We start from the raw sequence: 15,831 nt of genomic DNA on the forward strand, positions 1-15,831 counted from the left end.
TAATTATATTTTAGCATTGGAACTCTCACATGATGTCCAAGTATTTGCTGACATCACACGCAACAGAAGTTCAACCTGCCAAATCTTTCGAGCCATCTTTTTCCCCCAGGAAATGTTTGTTGCATTCCAAACTGTAACCTGTAACTGTACTGATTACAACTCTTTTGTCATAACGGGAGACTAACATCCATGTTGACAATAACATGGGGAAGAAATCTCAAGAACTCTCTGCTATACTAGACACATTTGACCTCTCTCAACATATTAAGAGTCCAACCCACACTCAAGGTCACATCTTAGACCTGGTAATCTCTAAGGATGTTGAAATTCTATCAATTGACATTAAGGATATGGCTATTTCTGATCATTTTTTGTGTATTCTTTGAATTACAGATTCTTCCAAAAATTAAGAAAAGGTACATAAATGAGAGCACCTCCACTAAGTTTATGGAGACCATTGCTGTGCCACAAACTGTGAAACTTTTGGATAATTTCAGCTGTAAAATCTCAAACGTCATGAATCCTGTCACTCCTATTAATACTAAGACAATCTTGAGGTGACCTAAAACACCGTGGAGGAGCACAATGATGGTAAAAACCTCTAAATCAAAGTGTAGGAAAGCAGAACATAAGTGGAGAAAAACTAAACTCCAAATTGACTATGACCTCTACAGACAAAGTCTTTGTAATTTTAACCAAGCGTTAGTCAGGGCTACACAGCAACGCTTTTCTGAAATCATCAGTAAGAACTTCAACAATACTCGCACTGTTTTCTGTGGTTGACAAGCTCACAACCCCCCACCCCCCTCCCACCCCCCTTAATCAAATAGCTCCAGAACTCCTCACAGCAGATAAACGCAATGAATTTGCTTATTGCAGTGGAAAAATACAATCCATCAGGTTAAATATTAGCACAAATCAGCAAAATGAGAAAATTATACTACATCCGAAGCCAAATGGGAAAAACACTATTACATGTCAGAATTAGATACAATTGACCAAAAAACTGCAGAGAAAAAGGTTCAGCAGCTGAAACCATCAACGAGCTGTCTTGACTCAATACCATCTGACTTTTTCAAAGCTATTGCGAAGTCTGTGCTAGCTGATTTGCAGCAAATAATCAATTCCTCACTTCAGTCAGGCGAATTTCCTCAAGCTCTTAAAGTAGCTGTCATGAAGCCTCTGCTAAAAAAAATAAAAAATAGAGCGCTGGGCGCTTCCATGTTAGCAAGCTATAGACCCAACTCAAATCTCCCTTTCATAGCCAAGATTGTTGAGAAAGTTATTTTTTATCAACTCAGCAATTTCTTGAACTTAAATTGACTTTTTGACAGATTTAAATCAGGGTTCCGCAACTCATCACAGTACAGAATCTGCTCTTATCAACGTGCTAAATAATATAAGGTTGAATACTGACTCGGGAAAGGTGTCAATTCTGGTCCTGTTGGACCTCAGTGTGGCTTTTGATACGGTAGATCATAATATAGTGCTGAACAGGTTGGAAACGTGAGTAGGACTAAATGGAACAGTCCTTAAATGGTTCAGGTCCTACCTGGAGGAAAGGAGTTATTTTGTAACCATTGCAAGTGCTCAAGCTCATCGAATGGCAATGACATATGGGGTCCCTCAAGGGTCAGTTCTTGGACCCCTCCTGTTCAGTCTGTATCTGCTACCCTTGGGTCAAATTCATCAGAACTTTAATCTTGACTATCATATCTATGCAGATGACACACAGTTCTATCTAGCAGTGTCTCCAGATGACGGCAGTTCAAATGAGGTGTTGTGTCACTGTCTAAAACATAAATATCTGGATGAGCCAACATTTTCTTCAATTATACCACAACAAAACTGAGATAATTGTTTTTGCCAATAAAGAAAAGGGAATTGCTGTTAGTAAATACCTGGAGTCACTCTCTTTAAAAACAAAGACCAAGTCCGAAACCTTGGTGTTCTGATAGATTCCGACCTGACTTTCCACAGTCATATCAAATCAATTTCTAAAACTGTCTTATACCGTCTGAAGAACATATCCAAAGTTAAGGCTTGCATCTGTCAAGCAGACCAGGAGAAGCTCATCCATGCTTTTATCTCAAGTAGACTTGACTATTGTAATGGTCTTCTGACTGGACTCCCTAAAAAGAGCATTAAATAGCTGCAGCTCATTCAGAATGCTGCAGCTCGGGTTCTGACCAGAACTGGAATAACACACAAATGGAATAAGTTGCCAACAGAAGTGACGTTAGCCCCAAGTGTGCAAGTTTTTAAGTCCAGGTTAAAAACGCTTCTTTTTCCCATGCTTTTTAGAGCATTTCCACTTTTAAATGATATTTCTTGCACTGTATGCTGTTTTAATTGTATTTTTAGGTTTTTTTATTCTCTCTCATTGTTTTAAATGTTTATAAGCTATATTTCATACATAAATGTTGTTTGTGCTGTGACTCCTCTCTCTCTCTCCTCTTACTCCTCGACCACCTTACTCTTACTCTGCCTCTGTCTCTCTGATTGTCTCTATCAATAGTGAAACCAACAACCGGTGCTCACTGAACCGGCTTATATTGGTCTCTCCACATCATTACCCACAAGTGTGATACGTTTTGAGTTACTGTGTTTATTTTGAGACACCTGTGCTTTGAATTTAACTTTTGCTACCTGTGCTCACCATTATGCATCAGTGTAAAATGTGTTTTACTTGGTGAAAAAAAAAATTTGCAACTTAGATCTAACTTACTAGGTGAAAAGGGCTTAAGGTTCTACTAAAAGGGTAACCAATCATATAAGTGGGTTCAGGGCACTGAGCATTTGGTTCAGACAATATGGTTCTGTGTTTTAGCAACTGAGAAATACTGTAACATTTCTCATTAAATAACACAATATTAACAACAAAAATCAGGGATATATATATATATATATATATATGTATATATGTGTATATATATATATATATATATCTGTGTGTGTTTAGTTGGCCTTGGTGGGGGCAGCATGGTAGTGTGTGGTTAGCACATTTTACTCACAGCTTTGAGGTTCGTGGTTCGAAACCTTTCTGTGTGGAGTTTGAATGTTTTCTTGTGCTTGCATGGGTTTTCTCCTGGGTACTTGGCTTCTTCCCAGATTCCAAAAACTTGACAAAAACAAGACTCAAACAAGTCCATAGCTGTGAATGTGACTTTGAATGGTTGTTTATCGTCTTTGTATACGTGCCCTGAAATTGGCTGGCTCAAAGTCAGCTGACACAGGCTCCATCTCACCTGCGACCCTAATGAGGACAAGCGCTGTAAAAAATGGATGGATGAATGGGCCTTGGCACAGTCTTTTTGTCATAGTGTATTAACATCGTGCCTCCCAAGATGTCTATTCTAATTGTCCCCCCACCGCTATTTTCTCCTTCTCCTAAATCTTCCATGTTTTAAAATTTTATGTTGAATGTTGCCTATGAGCGTAGATATGCTAATTGTTCTCAACCTGTGTATCTTCTCTTTTGTATGCGAGCGGCGAGGCAGCGAGAGCAGGCATTGCCCATAAATTGCTTTGGAAAGGACAGAGGGAGAGAGAGAGAGAATGAGAGCGGGGACCAGGGCAGATGCACATGCAAGAGGTTTGTCTCCCCCCTGCTGTCTCTTTTGTAGTGTGCACAGATAAAAATCTGATCAACGTGAGCAAGGACCGCCAGCACCTCGCAGTTAGCTTCTCCTTGGAGCCAGCAAATCCAGTTGTGCTGCAGGATTACGGTCGAGTAACTGGGGGCTTTGAGGGGAGGAAAAAAAGAGGAGGTGCTCTGGTGAGCTGGTGGGCTTCCTCTGCCTTACAGACACATTTTATTGACTTGCTAATTGGATGAGGCACTCGGAGGAGAGGATGCGGTGACCGAGAGGAGCTGTTCTCTGGAGGACCGATCCAGACACAAGGAAGGATTTCAGAATTTCTTCCATTTTTGGGGTACATAACAACAAAAAGGGTTTTCCCCCAGCAGCCGTCATGCTGTGAGTACCTGCTTTTATGCATGACATTGTCAAATGGAGGCTCCAGCTGCAAGACGCATCGTGACAAGTGAATGAGTTCCATTTTTTTCCCAGCAGGCTCCCTTTCACCTATTTCTATTTCCCTCTTGGATCAATCATCTTTTCCTCGTCAACGCCATCTGATGTCCTGTTTGATACTAATTGATCGCCAAAGGAATCCTTCATTTTTTGCATAAGGACCCGTCTCACTGATGTGCGACAGAATGACGGTATGAGCACAATTCAAGAAAAAAAAGCTGCAGAAATGTGAAATTCTTATCATTTCATGTATCAGTGCAGCGATAGCTAAATTGAATTCATAATTCGTCTTCGAATCCCATGTCATCTTCTATCCATCTGTGCGTCTGCCTGTCAGATTTGTACAGAAGAGTTCAGGATATAAAGCAAGGAAGGGCTCATGAATGAGTATGAGGTAGAAACAAGTAGTAGCAGTGTGCATGGATGGGGATTATTTAAGGCAAAAAAAGTAGTCTAGACTGGGTAAGGCCTTTAAATATATTCTAAAATTGTGTCCTGCATCCATTTGTCTCAGTCGTATGATGATCGTAGAATCTCTTCTTTGTTCCAGTTCACTCCTGCTCCCATGACTGAGGTTTGCATGCGGGGCCTGGTCGGAGAAAAGGTGCCACTGTGCTGAGGTGTTCTGTCCCAATGAGCCAAGCAGACAACCCACAGCGACGAACCACCTACCTCATCTCCCTCACTCTGGTGAAGGTTGAGGCTTTGCCAGAGGATGTAGCCGGGAACCAAGCGGAGCAGGAGGGGGAAGGGAGCCCAAAGGAGAGGGAGGAGGTGAGACATGCCTCCAAAGAGGGGGAAGGATGTGTTGGCCCACAAGTGTCGGACAAAGCAAACACACAAGTGGAAGAACAAGGGGAGCAGGTGCGTGTCAAGTATGACAGCCCGATTGGGAAATGGGGGAAAGCTGAGAGGAGAGACCAAAAAGACCTTGTCCCAGTCGCTAAAAGCAAGGAGACTTCTGTTGTCCACCCCCCGTTGAGGCAAATGGTGAAGGTGTACAGCGGAAGCAGCTTTGAGGCCACCGTACGCAGAGAGGGGCCTCGCAACGACGCCTCGCGGCCCAAGACGGAGCTCTACCGAGAGCCTCCTAGGCTCTTCCTAAAGGGGGAAAACGGAGCTGAGCTCAACAACCGCTCGCGTTGCAGCCTCCCGTTTTCGGTGCCGCCTCAGGTCAGCCAGCGCCCCGAAGTCCTGATGAGGTCGCATACGGGGGCCAACTCCGCATGCTGGAGGGAAGCCAGAGAAGCCAACACCAGCTTGTATCACTCTGCTAAGACTTTGGAGCGGAGGGAAAACCGTATCGGGGAGCAGTCCCCCTTAATGGCAACTACAACTCTGGGGCCTTATAGGGCGTCTTGGGCCGACAGCGACGGCAGAGGAACGCTCATTCGTCCTACAGCTCCGCTCAGTGGAGGCTATTCTGGAATAATGAACAGGGAGAACTCTCACGAGGACAGATTTAAGGTTTCCTTGGGTACACCTGTTCCCTGTGACGGGAACAGACCTCAAAGAAAAGCCACCAGTCGCACCCTAGATAACAGTGACCTGCATTGCCTATCTGAGGACAGCAGGAGAGGGAAAGAGGGCCAAGGAGGAACAATCCAGAGAGCCCCCGCCCGTGACCGCAAGATGCTCAAGTTCATTAGTGGGATTTTCTCCAAAAGTGCAGCTGTGCCCCCAAATGTCAGCACTGCGTCCGTTCTCTATCCCGCTGTGGAGAGGGGCTCCAGCGAGGAGGAGGGTAAGTTCGTCATTGATTCATCTCTCTGAGAGCATGACAGAGATCTATGGTGGGCTTTCTATACTTTTAAGATCCACGTTAACCTTCTAATTGGCCCACTATTTCACGCAGTTTGGCTTTCTTCCACAGTCAATGACACATTGGTGCTACAGAGACATGATTCCATTTCCTCAGTAAAACTGTGATAGCAGAAACACATATTGATCACCTCTCACCTCTCTAAATGTAAATAAGGAAGCAGTCATTCCATTTAAAGTGATTATATACAGTATTACCAACTCCTTCTCGATTCTCAGTAATGTTCGGACTGTTAAGCTCATTTTTTAAAATACTGGCATACCCCGTTATAAATAGTATAGCTGATTAAAATCTTTAGATTATGCTAGACGTTACCAAGATCCCTTACAATGCTGCAAAAGATTGCCAGATAAGATCAGAGATATGAGGAATTTCAAAATATTAAAAACATGGAAAATGGCAAACATGTTTCATTAATAACTCTTACGCAAAGCATAGTCTGAAAGCATAGTTTTTTGCCACTATTTTGTCTTTTATAGTTGGAAGATTCCCAACATATGAAAACTATAACTTAAAATCTGACCAGGCGCTGAATCTTTTTCTGGCTATACACTTTCCTGATACCAGTTAGCGCTCACAGAAAAATGTTAATAATGAAATGGTTGTGATTTAAGATGGGGTTGCTTAGTCTGATGCTGAATGTCTGTCATGTTTAAACACTTGCCTGTTACCCTTTCGTATATTTGCACAGTGGCAAAAATACACTACAGCTACACTTAAAATGCACTCATTCATATCTTCAATACGATGGAGGGTTACATAGTGGATTTAAAAGGTTTACACACCCCTGTTCAAATGCCAGTCTTTTATTCAAACTCATGTTAAATGAAAGTCAGCACACACCTGCAACCATTTAAAGCGCCTCTGGTTAACACCAAATACATTTCAGCTCTTCTAGTAGGCTTCCCCCCCCCCCCCCCCCCTCCTTATTATCCCCACTTTGACGAAGGCCCCAGTTCCAGCTCAAGAAAAAGAGCCCCAAAGCAGGATTCTGCCACCACCAGGCCTGACTGTTAGTATGGTGTTGTTTTGTTGATGAGCAGTGTTGCGTTGACACCAAACATACCTTTCGGAGTTATGGGCAAAAAGTTCAACCTTGATTTCAAAGTTTTTGCAAGAAGACAGTTGAAATGTTCCAAAGCATGTCGGAAAATGTGTTATGGTCCAATGAAACCAAGGTTGAACTTTTTGATTATAATTCTAAAAGGTGTGTTTGGCGCAAACCCAACACAAAAGAACACCATACCGACAGTCAAGCATGGTGATAGCAGCATCATGCTTGGGGCAGCTGTTTTTCTCCAGCTGGAACTGGAGCTTTAGTCAAGGTGGAGGGAATTATGACCACTTTGAATATATAAGTCAGTATATAATATCAGTGTTAGCTCAAAATCCTCAGGGTTCTGCTAGAAAGCAACATAAATTCAGGAAAACGTAGTCGAACACCTCAAATACATTTGGGGTTCATCAGAGGCGCTTTAAATGGTGGCAGGTGTGTCATGACTGATCAGTTTGAGTGTGCTCAGTTCATTCTGAACACAGCCATGTCCCCACTTGTAAGAGTTTGTGCACATCAGCATTAAAATTATCTAATTTTTACTTCCCCTCTCAAAAAGAATTTTTTTTTCAGGGCTTGTCAACTGACCGAAGGGTTGGCAATTCGACTGGCCACTGTTGAAGTGTCCTTGGGCACGACACTGAACTCTAAATTGCCTCCAGGTCGGCATTGTAAATGCGAAACGCTTCTCAATTGCCTTACCTGTTTAAACAAAGGAAATAATTATTATTTTACAGTTTATAGATAACATTAATGTTTGAAAAGGTTTAAATAATATAATATCTAAAAATATATTTATGTATAAAAATATATGTCACAAAACCTGGCATTTAACCAGGGGTATTTTGACATTTTATATGCCACTGTAGCATGGAAAATAGGAAAACATAATTTGAAAAATATTTCAGGCAAGAGGTAATTTGTTTAGCAAATCGTTCCTATAACATAGAGTTGTTAACATCTCTCCTTATAATGCCAATGTTTTTATTTTATTTTCTTTAAGTGGCATTCATTATTAATGTCCTCCTGGTAGTGATTAACTCTGACATTTAAAAAATCTCAGCATAAGACAATGTGTCAAGCTTGTTAAATTAATTATCGTTGAATAACTCCTGGGGCCTCAAGTGCGACTTTTTAAACAAACACTGCTTCACATAGAATTGAAAACAAACAGGAAAATGGTTAAAGTCAAAAACAAACAGGGACATAAAATATTGATATTTTCAATTGGAATAACTTGCACCGTTTTATCAAGCCTTAAACTGGAAGACGTTGTCTATGACGGTGATTGTGGGATCGAAGGAAGCGCTGAATAATTTGTCAGGAGTAAGGGGACATGAATAATTAAGGTCGGGGAGACACAGAGCTGTGTTCATGCACTTCCTGCTCTGTGTGGCCTGGTCATCAGCATTCACTGTGACGACATGTTGACTCTTAGTGAGTAACATCGGCTACGCTTAACCTGTAATCTTTAGCATATTGTATATATTGTTGTAAATAACACAAAACGGTATAAACTCTAGTTTGACACACACACACTTGTGCTGTGCGGGCAGAGGTGGACACAACCTCTTTATGCCTCTCACATGTCGCCGCATCCGAGAGAGACCATTCATTGTATAGAGGCTTCTGGAAAAAGGAGTTGCCATGGCAACAGCCAGCTGTGAGAATTGTTATTTGGTTGGTGGTGTGACGCTGATGGAGGGGAGTGTGGGAATTGCCCAAAGATGGGGGATTAGGGCAAGCGGTGGGAGGGGGACAGTCGTCAAATGGATTTAAACGTAGAATGTTACCCCAGTGTGGCAAACGACACAGTGGGTGCATTTTGCACATCACAAAAAGACCTTCTGCTCGCGTGTGTGTGTGTGTGTGTGCATGCATGTGTGTGTGTGTGTGAGTGCGTGTGTGTGTGAGTGTGTGTGTGTGTGTGTGTGTGTGTGCGTGCGTGTGTGCGCGTGTGTGTGTGTGTGTGTGTGTGTGTGCAAACAGACTGAGTCATGCAGGCTGACAATGGTTTCCATGGCCACATAAATGTTCATCCCTTAAGCAGAATCATCCAGGGTGCTTTAACATTATATAGTGAAAAACCTATTAAAGTGCTTGGTCTTTGCCATTTTTTACTGCCCTTATAACTGTACTTTTATTCTCAGGGTATTGAATCGATCACAACTGGACTGTTCTTATTGTCTTAGAAGAGGTTTCGCCTCTCATCCGAAGCAGGCTTCATCAGTTCATGCGACAAGGTGGCTTACAACACCACCTATCCCGCACTTACAATACCGTCCTTTCGGCAATTCTAAAGAAACTAAATAAGTCTGCTTCCAACAAATAACACAAAAACACAGCTTCCATGGCCGTTAGGCAGCTCCACTACCACTTTACAACTGAATGTGATATTAATGAGGATGTTTCCACATAGCGACTTTTGTGGACGGACATTGGTCTCTCTGCCAAGCGTCTTAACTTTCCTTTTTTTGCATTCCAAAAGAATGATACCATCCGTGGTTTTGGGATGTGTCTCCAACTTGGAGCATAAATAGTTTTTGTTTCTCCACACCAATTCAGGCTAGTGAGTCCTTACTAAGCCTTGTTGCATAAACTGTTGCATGAACTAACTTGAGTGTCCCATCTTACGAGTGAAGCTCAGACACACCGCCGCTGGAGTGAAGTGAAAAAAAAAATTTCACGATTAAGTTACTGTACTGTAATCCCCTCACATACAGTATGGGAAAGGAGAGCCACAGTTACCGATGCACTTGTAGACATATATTGAACAGGACAGTCAAACACATATACAAAATGAGAACCCTCGTAGGGAGCTGCTGTATTCCACAACTCACACCCAGATGCTCACACTGAAACATAACCAGCCAGCTTGACTCCAGGCCAAGAGGCGCACATTCAAATTCACAAATACTATAGTATGTATAATTACTTTTTTTACATTACCTTTTATTTTTATGATATTTTTGTCCACTAAAATGCAATTTTTCCTTATTTAAACGTAGAAAAAAATGTCTGTGTGTTTCCTGGGGGCTGGTACATATTCATGGAGTTTCAGTTCATTTCAATGGAGAAAATGTATTTGATATACAAGTAAAATGAATGACAAATGAAACTAATAATTAAAAGTACCACCGTGTATATATTTTAATCCTGCTAAGCTTACAAAGCTACAAGTCAAAATGATTCACTTTTTAGTTCCTACTGTAAGAGAACGACTATATCTTTGTTTAACAAGGGCCAATATTAAAAGGATTTAAATCAAATGTTGAGACAGAACTGTGAGGCAGATGCTCTAACCAGTTGGCCGCCGGGACGATTTTCTTCTGTTTAATTTTTGTTGTTAAAAATGTGAATGTGGGAGTATTGGGGTTTGTTTTGTAATGAATTTCCTTGTTTGGGTTTGTCTTTTTGTGTCTTAATGGACACAACAGTGTAGCAAGCACCAGAACAACATTAATAACTTGAATATGGCATTTAGAGAGTGCATATTGGAGGATGGGGAGTCGGGGAGGCTGTTTCACGTTCACTGAGAGGAAGCGTACTGGCTCACGCTTCGAAAACCTCTGTGATAGATGACAGCTCGAAACTCAAGGACAAGTCAGAAAACAACTCCACAGAAATAAAAGACATTCCGTCGTCATGATGTCTCTCTCATGAGAAGCCAAGGATCCAAGACCAAAAAGACTTTTAAAACGTGGCTTCAGTTTCTTGCCCACCAAACCACTAACTGCCATATTACATTAAAGGCAGTAATTTACATGTATTTATTAACCAAATTCTCCTTTTGGCTTTAGCGACATGCACCAGCAGTCAGGAATGGACCATCACTCAAACTGTACAAGAACTTCACCTAGTAAGATTGTCTTCTTTCATAATCAGAGCTTTGATATTAAAATGCATTCTTAGTGCCTTCATTCATGTGTGTATTTGTGTGTGTGTTTCAGGCTGTGCTGGGAGGGCTATGCAGTGGGAAGTCTGCACTGGTCCATAGACACTTGACAGGAAGTTACCTGTCGCTGGAGAATGCTGAGGGTAGGTTTCACCTTTAATTAGCTACACATTTTTTCATGACAGACTGACTCATATGCTCGCTGGCCACAACATTAGGTACACAACCACAATAATACCATCCATCCACATATATTTTACAGCGCTTATCTTCATTGGGGTCGTAGGTCAGCCAGAGCCTATCCCAGTAGACCCTGAGCAAGCGGTATCGAAAATAGATGTATGGAGTGGATTGCACAATTATACCTAATGTTGTGGCTGGTTAGCGTAAAACTCATTTTTTGATTTTCATTTTCATTTAATTTTGGTGGACTTCCATTCTTGCATGTCTCATCTAGTATGAGAATTAAATATACACAGTTAACATTTATGTGGTTTCCTTGTTTTCTATAGCAAGTCTTAATCATTATTTGCATTATCCAGGGCGTCAGTACATTAAGGATGTCTTGATTGATGGACAGAGCCACTTCTTGATCATCAGAGAAGAAACTGAACTCCCAGGAGCCCAGGTGTGTTGGGAACCGACTTAAGCTTGGATATACTGTATATAAGTCAGTCCTTCTCTTGTGCATTGTGAGCGTCTGTTCCTTGTCTGCCTCGTTTCAGTTTGCAAGCTGGCTAGACGCAGTTATCCTGGTCTTCAGTTTGGAAAACGAGGCCAGTTTCCAGGAAGTGTACAAGATCTACCACCAGCTTGCTGTGCACCTGCCTGTCACCGAGATACCTTTCGTAGTCGTGGGCACACAGGGTGAGACGGTCGTGAACGTAGCGTTTTGGAGTCTTGTTCTATTGGGAGGCATTGGTAAGCCAGTTATTACATTTTAGGTTGCACCAGCTATAATCAATTAAAGGTTAAAGAGGTCCAGTCCAGAAAAATTTCTTCAAGTCAAGGTCCTGAACATTATAATGTATTAAATGCATTATAATTCAGTCACAACTACCGAAATTTCTCGTGTATAACACGCAATTCTTCCCCCCGAAAAAGTCAATAGTGCGCATTATACATAGGTATAGGGGCAAATGGAAAAAACCTTCACATTTTATAAATGTATGCCGCCATCTAGTGGTTAAAAAAAGTGTAGCCTACACTTTCATTCCAATATGACAGGGCTACGCCTGCAAAATATGTAAAGTTGTGAAATACAGTTTTTTTTTTTTTTTTATATGACTGATGACTGAGAAACAACCATCATTAATTTTTTTTGTGGTTATGTTTTGTTTAATGATAATGCTTTTCTGAAATGCTTGACCGTTTAATTTGAATTCCATTAAAATAAAATAAAATGTGTTTCACCTGGTCCTTCATGTTGTCTTTAAAGAATTGTACCCATCTTACAAATTCTGCCTGGGTAATCAAACATATGAGCACAACTGTGTGTTTACTAATACACTAAATAAAAGTAGGGCTGTGAATTTCAAAATAAGAGCAAGTGAATTTAAAAAAAAAAAGGATTAAGTGTTCAAACCAAGTGCTTAACTTCAGAATAATTCTTTGAAAAAAAAAACTAACAAAATACAGATAATACTTCATGTTTTGATCATATGGGTAGAAGCAAAATTATGCATTGTAAAAATGCATTATACACAGGTAGAAGGGTTTTCCAGAATTCTGAGGTCAACTTTGAGGCGTGTGTATTATATATGGGTGCGCATTATACACGAGAAATTACGGTATTTATATTTCTGCTTTTTTATGTCGGCACTTAACATTTAAAATCATTTATTGTTAATTTTTAACAAAAAAAAATTTGAGTTAAAATGTGTCTTTTAAATTAAGTGATTTTAAACTTAATTAAGGTTCTGAAAATGTAAACATTCAGATTTGCAAAATTTTTAAACAATTGGAACTAATATTAGCAACTAAACAGCTTTTAGGAACAAAACAGCTTTTAATCCTTTTACCTGATTTTCTGTTTACACTAAACCTACTTCATCGCTTGTCTAGCTCACACACACCCACTCCCTCCACTCGCAAATCTGCTCTGAATAAACGATTTGACTGTCTGAGTCGTGCCACGTAGGAGGTAGTAAAATGCATGCATTGGGTCTTTGTATTTTCTGTGTGGATTCATTTTCGACCACAAAGACCAGAAAAGCTCCAAGAAAGGTGTGTGGGTTTAAATTTAAATGCCCCAAAAAATGCCTTGGTTAAGTTATAAGCATTTGTCAAAATAAAAGTGAACCATTTCTGATCTGCTAAAACCTTACATAACCACCTAACACCGGAGAAGTGCTTCAGAATCAAATCCCCACGAGCAACCTTTTGTGGCAGGGTGAAGGAAATGCTCCCATCTATAGAGGAAACCTTGAACAGAAGCATGTCTCTTTATGGAGTGACCCTCTGCCTCGAGCGCTTTGAGTGAGACAAAGACACAGAAAATAGAAGCAGTGGATTTGAATAAAACTGCTGTTCCCTCATTTTCCCCTTTTTGGAAATTCTGGGAACATGGTGATCCATTGAGGGGGATAGGCCAGTGAGCTCTTTAAGATGCGATAGTTTAGGGTTCTAAAGGAGATCTGTTTGGAGTGGACTCCCTACTTTCCAGCAGGGATTTAGTATTTGTGTCTTCTCCAGATAAGATCAGCAACAGCAACCCCAGGGTCATCGATGACGCTCGGGCCAGGCAGCTCTGCTCGGATGTGCGCCGTTGCACCTACTACGAAACATGCGCCACGTACGGACTCAACGTTAACAGGGTTTTTACTGATGGTATGTCACAGCCACAACAACTACTACTGTATGACCAAATACGGGAAACCTGTCTTTTTTTATTATTTATTTATAATATAATAATAAAAATAATAATAATTTATTATTATTTTGTTCCAGCGGCTCAGAAGATCATGGCGGCCAAGAAGCAAGCCGCTTTACTGGCTTGCTGTAAATCTCTTCCCAACTCTCCTAGTCACTCTGGAGGCTCCACCCCAGTCTCTGGTGTCTTTACAGGACAGGTAAACCATCGAAAAAAATATGTCACATTACTTTGACTGTGGTCACTGATGGTGTAGTGGTACACTCACCTGACTTTGGTGTGGGCAGCGTGGGTTCAGTTCCCACTCAGTGGGGGTGTGAATGTGAGTGCGACTGGTTGTCGTTGTCTGTACAGTGTGTGCCCTGCGACTGACTGGTGACCAGTTCAGGGTGTAGTTTGCCTTTCGCCTGAAGTCAGCTGGGATAGGCTCCAGCGACCTTGATGGGATAAGTGGTGTTGAGAATGGATGGATGCATTACTTTGACTGTTGTATACTGGGTTTAATGGCAGTGTCAGTTTGCTTTGAGTGTTCATTTGCATTGTGAAAGGAGAATAAACAACAAGTCTGTGTTTGAATGTTAAAAAGAAATGCACATTTACACCACCATTTGACCTCTTAACATGTTTCTATTGACACACTAAGACACTAATGTTAACTTCGTTTACAGTATTTCCTCAAATAGTCACCTCCTATCAATAAATGTGACACTGTCTCTCAATGGGTGCGTTGTCTGCTTGAAACATATAAGCACCTCTCCCCAAATAAACACCCTCTCGTTTCCCCTCAAGAAAAAAAAAACTGGTAATCACTGTAACTCAGCATAGACGCTATTGTCCACATGCAATTGACACCCGCGCATTTGAACTCAGTGCCTAACTCCATTGCTAACCAAAACAGCAGTACTTACCGAGGCATATAGACAGCCTCCCATATGAATTAGTAATACAAGAGTCCATATCGCATACTCTTCAATATAGAATTGCAACTGGGGCAAAATGGAGAGCACTAATCAACTGTTCCATGGTGCTGTTCATTCAGTCTCAACTAGTTTGCTGTCGAGACAACGGCAACATGACCAGATCAGGCCAACAGCCATGCATACCTCCTATCAGCAGTATTCCTCATAGTATGACAGGAGTTCAGAACATTCCCTCATCCTCAAAAACTTTTTTTACATTGATTGATTAATCATTCGTTTTCCCTTCAGTCAAATGCCCATTCTTCTCATAATTATATAATGTATTTTTCTTTTAACTTTCAAACAAAAGCCACCCAATAAAATTAAAGTACAGGAAATAATTACACTCATTGAAAACTAATGTGGCTCATATCACCCTCCAATAAAAAATGTTATTTGTGTTAATTGCGTTATTTTGCGGTGATGGGAAATATTTAATATGATTTCACACGTGTTGCTGTTAACTACTGCATCGACTCAAGGAAGACCTCTCTCTCTCTCTCTCTCTCTCTCTCTCTCTCTCTCTTTCGCTCTCTTTCTTTCTCTTTCTCTCTCGCTTTCGCTTTCTTTCGTTTGCAGGCCAGTAATGGGGGTCAGAGTAGCGATTACTCCTCATCACTTCCCTCCACCCCCGTGATTAGCCATAAAGAGATTGGCAGGTCGGCAAGAGGGGAGAAACAGGACAGTGGCACTCCTGGCTCAGTCCGCAGTGCCACCCGCAGACGCACCGCACGCTTTTCGGTAAATATATGCCAAGCACAAGGATGTAAATATGTTTAACCAGAGGTGATTTACTCTGTTACATTTACTAAAGTAATATTTTCCATAAACTGGACTTGTCAGAGTACTTTAAATGCACCATACTTTTTACTTTTACTTGAGTATTTATGTGAAGAAGGAACAATACTTTTACTCCGTTACAATGATCGACATGCCGTTCGCTACTTTTATTTATTCATTCTTGCGTGTGCGCGTTTATTTTTAGACTCCATCTTCAACTTCCGCATAGGGTGCCCGTTGCGCCAATCAAACGGGATCACTAATGTCATTTGACTCCAATTCACCAATCAGAGTACACAAGACAGTCACATGACCGCGCACGTAATTTTCGCGGGCCAATCAAAATGACTTATTTTGGGTTAAAAAAAAAAAGCCACGCGACTGCTTATTTTACAGACTCAAACAACAGCTT

The 15,831-nt window shown here is 41.1% G+C and overlaps 1 protein-coding gene across 3 annotated transcripts in view; it reads left to right on the forward strand.

Moving 5' to 3' along the window:
• The first annotated feature begins 3,651 nt into the window (after positions 1-3,651).
• LOC133408434 (arf-GAP with GTPase, ANK repeat and PH domain-containing protein 1-like) overlaps positions 3,652-15,831 on the forward strand; it is a 28,563-nt gene continuing 16,383 nt past the window's right edge. For 2 of the 3 annotated variants that reach the window (XM_061687371.1, XM_061687373.1), the window contains exons 1-10: positions 3,652-3,980; positions 4,077-4,228; positions 4,588-5,781; positions 10,714-10,772; positions 10,864-10,951; positions 11,351-11,436; positions 11,534-11,675; positions 13,503-13,637; positions 13,758-13,879; positions 15,219-15,380. In XM_061687371.1, the coding sequence (XP_061543355.1) occupies positions 4,671-5,781; positions 10,714-10,772; positions 10,864-10,951; positions 11,351-11,436; positions 11,534-11,675; positions 13,503-13,637; positions 13,758-13,879; positions 15,219-15,380 (1,905 nt within the window). In that variant the 5' untranslated portion in view covers positions 3,652-3,980; positions 4,077-4,228; positions 4,588-4,670. Of the gene's footprint in view, positions 3,981-4,031; positions 4,229-4,587; positions 5,782-10,713; positions 10,773-10,863; positions 10,952-11,350; positions 11,437-11,533; positions 11,676-13,502; positions 13,638-13,757; positions 13,880-15,218; positions 15,381-15,831 lie in introns of those variants that run through there. The other variant, XM_061687372.1, reaches the window with a different exon arrangement.

The sequence above is a fragment of the Phycodurus eques genome, chromosome 10, assembly GCF_024500275.1.
Source record: "Phycodurus eques isolate BA_2022a chromosome 10, UOR_Pequ_1.1, whole genome shotgun sequence".
Lineage (NCBI taxonomy): Eukaryota > Metazoa > Chordata > Actinopteri > Syngnathiformes > Syngnathidae > Phycodurus > Phycodurus eques.